The sequence below is a fragment of the Orcinus orca genome, chromosome X (assembly GCF_937001465.1).
Source record: "Orcinus orca chromosome X, mOrcOrc1.1, whole genome shotgun sequence".
NCBI classification, from domain to species: Eukaryota; Metazoa; Chordata; class Mammalia; order Artiodactyla; family Delphinidae; genus Orcinus; species Orcinus orca.
The window spans coordinates 25007398-25014892 of record NC_064580.1 but is presented as its reverse complement, the minus strand read 5'-3'; the positions used below and the strand labels follow the sequence as shown (position 1 = coordinate 25014892).

The 7495-nt window shown below is 47.6% G+C and overlaps 1 protein-coding gene across 1 annotated transcript; it reads left to right on the top strand.

Annotated features, from left to right (window-relative positions):
• The first annotated feature begins 3614 nt into the window (after positions 1-3614).
• Positions 3615-4568, top strand: LOC101277129 (melanoma-associated antigen B10-like). The gene is given in 3 exon segments (XM_033407977.1): positions 3615-3752; positions 3754-3907; positions 3910-4568. Coding segments are annotated over 3 exon segments (951 nt in total).
• The last annotated feature ends 2927 nt before the right edge of the window (positions 4569-7495 follow it).

Below are 7495 nucleotides of genomic sequence, written 5' to 3'. Positions count from 1 at the left end.
AGGAGAGAAGGTGGAGAATCTGGTGGAGGGTACTGGACAGCTTACATGGAAAGGCTAGGGAATCTCTGGATCATCATTACCACCCTGAAGTTGTAGAGTGGTCTGAGTGGGAAGGTCTGCTGGATCAAAGTACCAGAGGCACGCCTGAGAATGCCCCTCCCCAATGTCAGGCAGAGTATAGCTAGCTGACCTGTGTCATCCACCAAGTGACGTTATTGACGGATTCTGGGAGGGTACATCTCTTCACTACTCTGGTGGTTCCGTGCACCCTTGCCAGTGTACCAGGGCCGAGAGCTGTCTTGATGCCTGAGGGAGACGACTATTTCTCCTCATGTATGTGGCCCTCCTACTGCTGAGGCTGAAGCTATGCAAGTGGATGGAATTGGTTGGTGATCCAGGTCAGGTTTTAACTGGGCAAGTATTACTAATGAGTAGAAGGGGGTGTGCAGCTGCAAGGAGGGGGAAACTGGAGGAGGAATTCCCTAAGGCTAATTACCTCAGTGACTCTGGGAATAAAGGGCTGAGTATAGACATGCCTTGAAAAACAACTCTGGTGTTATCCCCAGCTTGGACTGCCTCCATGGTTCCTGATTTCTTTGCACACCAGAGGGCAGAAGTACTTTGGCTCTGTTTGGTGGTCTGTGTTGCTACCAGATACTGACTGGAGTAGGGGGCTGGTCCACAATGCAAACATTTACAGGGTAGATGGAGAACCATGTAGTTTGTGTAGTTCCTTGTTAAACGGACGGTGGATGACAGATATATGTGGAATCCAAAGCTATATCTCTCTTATGGTAATAACTCTTATGGTTTAACTTGATTGAATTAAAAGTAAAAAAAGAAAATTCTGTGCCAGCCATTCCTGAACTCATCACAGTGATCTGTAGTAAATATAGTAAAATCAAACTCTGAAGTGAGGACAGTGGACCAGCCTGTCAGTTTCAGGCTGGCCGATGGAGGAAACCCAGGCCCTAACAAGATTAAAGGTGAGGACTCTGAATGAGGTCAGAGGGACCAGCCATTCCAGAACAGATGGTGTCATACAGAGGCCCATCCCTGTTGTCAGCCTTGGGAAGCTCCAGAAAGCGTGGCTGGAAATGGCTTCCCTTGAATTCTGTCTCTGGTGTCTAAGGGATGTGAACACTTTGATCTGAGGTGGGCAGCATCAGGTCAGCAGAGGGAAGAGTTCCTGTTTTGCTTGGCGTTTAGGTTAAGGTCCCTGATTTAGTTTGAGGGGACCCCGCACCCCAGAAGAGTGGACCCCAGGGCCTCACCCCTGCTTTCAGTCCTGGCAAGTTCTGTGCAGGGATTTCCTAAAGTAGTGCCTTCTGCATTTCCCCTCTGGGGACTCAGAAAGTTGGGGGCATTGGACCTGAGTGTCAGCTCAATGGAGAGTGGGTCCCGGGCACTAACAGAAGTAAACATGAGAATTCTGTTTGATTTCTGAAGGAACCCCAGAACATGTGGGCAGCAGAGTGGCCTGCTCCTGGTGTCAGCTCTGGGAAACCCCGGTATGGCTATGAGGCTCAAGAAGTCCCTTCACCTCACCCTTTGAAACCTGGAGAGCGATGTATGGAGGGCCTTGGTTTCAGTCTAGTTAACCAGAGGGAGGATACACAGGATCAGGCAGGAATTAAAAAAAAAAAAAACCCTATGTGAATTCCAAGGGAATCCCCACCCGTAGAACAAAGTTGAACCCATAGAACCCCGCCCCCTCGCCCCATGTCAGTCCTGGGAGACCCCAGGCAAAGCTGGCCGGAAGTGGTGCACTCTGATATCTGCCTTGGGGTCTCAGGGAAGTGAAGGCATAGGTCTGAGGGGAGCGGTGTCTTGTACGCTAAGGGAGGCACTCTGGGCTCTGCCTGGAATTACAGGAAAGATCCTGAGTTAGATGTGAGGGTACCGCCCGTCGCAGACTAGAGAGGCTCCCAGAGAGCCCCGCTCCTGCTATCAGCCCTTAAAGAAACCAAGCAGGAAGGTAGCAACCTCTGAGAACCTTCTAAATTCCCTCTGAGAGGCCTAAGGCAGGTGAGGACGGTGGGACCAGGGTGTCAGCTTCAAACTAGCAGAGGGACGAGTCCCAGGCCCTAAAGGAGTAAAGGCAAGGACCCTGGGCAAAGTCTGAGGGAACCACCCGCTCCAGCGCATAGGTGGCCTCGCAGAGCCCAAACCCCTTTTGCCGGCTGCGGCGAGGGGCCTAGGTAGGGGTAAGGATGTGACGTGGGCCAACTTCTGCCTGTGGTGTCTGAGGCGGCAGCATCACGTCAGTCCAGGGAAAAGCTCCAGGCTCTGTGTGGAATTACAGTAAAGACCCAGAGTTGGGATTGAGGGGACTGGCCAGTCCAGATTAAAGGTGTCCCCAGAGAGTTCCACCCTGCTCTCAGCCCTGAGAGAACCTGGATGGCAATCATCTGACGGAACGACCTGTTAAGTATTTTTGAAATTTCCCCTGAGGGGATGAGGGCAGAGCAGGGTGTCAGCTTCAGACCAACAGCGAGACAGGTCCCAGGCCCTAATGGGGGTAGAGGCGACATCTGTCTCTTGGTGTTCCGGGGGGAATGAACACTCGAGAATGGGAGGAGGATGGCATGGCGTCAGGAGGAGGTGCTCCCAGGCCCCGCGGCCTGTTACAGCGAGGGCGCCGAGTGAGGTCTTGGGGAACTCCCACCCCCGACAAAGGGGGCCTTGCAAAGCCCCACCACCGCCGTCAGCCCTAAGCAGCCTCCCGTAAGGGGTGAGGCCGAGGCATCCCCTCGTGTGCTCCTCGGGCACTCTCAGCAAGACGAAGTCTGGTCTGAGACGGCAGCCTCATGGTCATTAAAGGGAGGGAATCCAAGCTTTTCCAACCGTCAGTGTGAGGATCCCGAGTGAGGGCCGGGGGGACCACCTGCCTCAGAACAGTGGGGGTCACAGAGAATCCTATCCATGTCATTAGCCCCGAGGGTACCTGGGGCAGATAGGTTAGACTGAGGCCTCCCTAACCTCCTCCTCAGAACTTTCAGGATTCGAGGGCCTTGCTCTGAGAGCATAGGTCTCATGTCAGCAGAGGGAGGAGTCCTAGGCCCTACCAGAAGCGAAAGTAAGGGCACTGAGTGAGGACTGAGACGGCTAATCATCCAAGGATAGAGAGGGTCCCACGGAGCTCTGTGTTCTCTTCCCTGTGCATTCCCAGGCAAGTGTGGTATAATGAAGTTCTGCTCATTTCCATCTCTGGGGTCTCAGAGTGATAAGGACTTTGAAATGAGGGGTCAGCATCAGACCAGTAGAGCACAGGAACCCCACGGCTTGCCAAAAGTGAAGTGATGACACTCTGTTCGTTAACTCGGAACAGAGCCACTGCTCTAAGCCCCAGTGAGCCCCAGGCAGATTTGGTAGGTAGGAGCTAAGGTACACCCTAGTTATTTCCACAGGGTCCTCAGGGAAGAGGCAAATTAGAGAATAGGAACTTTGTGGGCTCCTAGAACAGTGCCCTCAAGGAAACCTACAGAGGCGGCCTTCAGTAGAGGCCAAGCCTGTATCTATCTCCCTGTTGAAGTGGCCCAGCAATCTCATCCTCTTTCCTTTAGGTCACTGAGTCACCCGCCACTTGCCTGCTGCTTTTGTTGAAAGTCATCATGCCTCGGGGTCAGAAGAGTAAGCTCTGTGCCTGAGAAAAACGCTGCCAGGCCCTAGACGAGCCCAAGGATCTGGTAGGTGCTCAGGCCACTGTGAGAGTGGGAGAAGAGTTCCCGTCTTCTTCCTCATTGCAAAGCTATTTCCCAAAACTCACCTATTGCTTGGTCATGTTGCAATCCACAGGGTCAGAGAGCCAGAGCTGTTTCATACACTGAGCCCATCTACAGAGGCCATATGGATGAGAAGGTGGTTATACTGGTGTACTACCTGTTGTACAAGCATCAAATGAAAGAGCCTATTCCAAGGCAGATATGCTGAGAAATATAATCCAGATTTATAGGAATCACTTCCTTGAGATCCTCAAGAGAGCTTCTGAGCACCTGGAAATGATCTTTGGCCTTGACCTGAAGGAAGTGGATCCCTACTGGCACATCTATGTCCTTGTCAACAAGCCAGAACCAAGCTATGATGCAAACCTGAGCGATGATAAAGAGGTTCCCAAGACAGGCCTGTTGATGGCTGTTCTGGGTGTGATCTTGACTAAGGGCACTTGTGCCACTGAGGAGCAAGTCTGGCAAATATTGAATGGGATGGGGTTATATGAGGGGAGGAAGCACTTCATTTTTGGGGAGCCCAGGAAGCTTATCACCAAAGATTTAGTGCGGGAAAGGTACCTGGAGTACTGCCAGGTGCCCAACAGCGATCCTCTGTGCTATGAGTTTCTGTGGGGCCCAAGAGCCCACACTGAAACCGGAAAGATGAAAGTGCTGGAGTTTGTGGCCAAGATCCATGATACGGTCCCCAGGGCCTTCCCATCCTGGTATGAAGGGGCTTTGAGAGATGAGGGAGAGAGAGCCCAAGCCAGGGCTGCAGCCAGGGCTGGCACTGCTGCCCTGGCCAGCGTGCGCTCCAGGGCCATAGCCAGCAGCTCCTCCCACCCCAATAGAGTCTGAGGCAGATTCTTCACTTTGTTGTTAAAAAGAGAAGTCCACATTCTAAGTAGTAGAAGGTTGGGGTGGGGCTGCAGACAACATAGTGTATAACATATATTTGTGTTTCTGTTCTATGTAGTAACTTGGATAATTTTTTAAAATATTGTTCCTTTTAATAGAAGGTTTAAGTAGCTTCATAATCCAAATCTATGAGTGATGTTGCTCAAACACTGATGGCTGTGAATGAGATTTAAGAGTAAGAGTTTTATTATTTTGTAAAACTAATTGGAAAAGTTCTTATTTAGTAATTTGGAATAAGATAACATGGCAATAGACGAGGCATTTCCTTGGAAATGTGAAAAACTCAACAATGTAATAGTTGGGGTCAAGAAATAAATAAAAGATAAATTCTTGGCTTCATTTATCACTTTTGGTCTGTTATTTCATAACATGATATATATATAAAAATAAAATAATATTGTAATAAATATTATTGTAAAAATAATATTTATTATTATTAATATTGGAGAAATAATATTGTAATAAATTAGACCTCTTTTTCAGTGGCCCACTTTTTTCTCCCTTAACAATAATTAAGCATCTAATCTTTGCAAAGCTCCCTGTTAGTATGGGGAATACTAAGATGAACAAGAACCATTCCTGCCCATAGAATTTTAAAGTAGAATTTTAAAGTCTTGGAGCAGCTATGACGTTAGGAATATTGTAAGATATTCCCCACCACTAAAATGACAAGTCAAAAGATGGTGTGAGGACTTGGGGGTTTTAATTGTAGTGAAATGTAAATATCCCATGGTAAAGGGGTTTGAGACCTTGGGAAACTGCAAGCCCTTCAGTGGGAGGTAATTTTAATTAAGCTGGGTGGTGGGTCAGATGAGTTTGTTTGAGCGGTAGGCAGAGACTAAAATCTCAGATGATGTGTCTCAGACTGAGAGACTAAAGCCTGGAATGAAAAGCTGCTTTTAGCAGTTGCTTCAAGACCATGTATAAAGCAGAGCGATCTTCACCTGGGGCGGAAGTGGAAGAGGGCCTGTGGTCTTTTCCAGTGTGGGGGAACACAGTCCAAAAAATAGGTGATTTGTGCACATTATAACAATGGAGTGTCTGAGAAGTAAGCGTGATACTTATATGAGGCGGGATGCTCAGAAGCCACTGTGCTGGCAATCTTTGACTTGGGCTGGGAGAGACATAGTCCATCCAATAGATGGGCATTTTAATTAGGTTATCTGGGATGTAATTTGGTAAACTCTAAGCTAGAACTAGATTTGTGATGGAGGTAAAGTACCTGCAAACACAAGTGTTTTGGATGGAAGGGAAGATATAAGGGAGGGATGGAAATAGCCTTTGACACAAATTTCAGGAATTTTGAGTTGCATCAAACTGGGTAGGATCCCCCACACCAGTAATAAATAATATATCCTAAGAAAATTTATACAGCAAGTAACTTAGTTTAACATGCTAAGCAACATATTGGCTGATTTCTTATGCCATATCCTAGAGAGCTACAAATTCTATGATATTTCCTGGATTGAAAAAAAAATAAACCAGAGGGGGAGGTTAGTAGGTTTTAGGGTGAAAATAATTATAGTAATAACTAAAGTTTAGTAAAACCCAATAAATGCCAGAGAGTGTGCCAGTGTCTTGCATAAGTTACATTCCAACATTCCTATTTACATGATATATGTGAAGCAAGAGCAAGAGGACTACTTATCAAGTCCATTTCACAGATGAAGACTCTGAGGCTCATAGCGTTTTGCAATTTTCCTGAGTTCACCTGGCTTGTAAGTGACAGAGCTGGGACCAGAACCCTGGTCTGAATTCCTCTAGAGCCCACACTGTTCCACCCCTCCCAGCCTGAGGCCAACTTTCTATCTTTTAATTCATTTCTCATTACTCCACAATGTCTCCCGGGAAATAAAAAAAAGAAGTTATCTGCAGCCAATGTACTAAACCCAGGTGTATTAATAAAGTGAAAATGAGAATTAAACACCAAGTGAGGACTATCTATGGCCTGCATTTGCCTAACGTTCTCCTGCCCCTATCCACAGGGTTCTTTTAGGGCTGATTCTACCCAGTGCTGGTACATGGGACCAGATCCAGTCCTTTCCGAATTACATCGCTCTTCCCCTGGGTCTTCCCCAGTGTGCCCTCATGCCCACATCTGGATCCTAACCTGCTGTCCAGCTCTCCCCTGCTTCCTTTTATAAGGCTGCACTCTACTCCCAGTGGAACAGAAAACCCAGAATCACCCACCTTTCCCCTGATTTAGAGCATTCCAACTCCCTGCAGACATCCCATCTGTCCCATCCCTGACTGTGGAATCTCTCTTCTAGCAGCAGCCCCAACCACTGTTGTTTACTTTGGAGGTGAAGTTTAGAAGTCTGCTCATCTGCTCTGGGTGCTTCCACCACACTTTCAAAATTTTTTCCAAATTGGCTTGTGAGTAGATTAGGCACAGGATCTACAGGTTCTTGCAAGATAAACCTGAAGTTAGAAGGTTTTAGAAAGCAGACAATGTTAGAAAGAAAAGAGAATTTAATCTGCTGACTTATTTGAGACTGGCCACTGAATCTGTACACTGATGAGTGAGCTTAACTGAGTGGCAAAGAACCAAAGCCTCCCTTCTAAATGGTAGATGAGGAAGGATCAAGAAAGTCACTGTGTCACAACCATCTGCCTAGACTGGATTCTAACAGACCCTGTAGCCCTTCCAGAAGTTTATGCCAGTATTCCACATATTGCCACAAATTTAGCAGTTTACAACAACACAAATTTATTCTCTCACATGTCTGTGGGTAAGAAATCCAAGTTGCTTCTGCTGGTTTCTCTGTTCTGGGTTTCACAAGGCCCAAGTCAAGCTTTCAGCTGCCAGACCTCTCCTCATGAGTTCTGGGAACAATTTCCTTCCAAAAGCATGCAGGTTGTGGCAG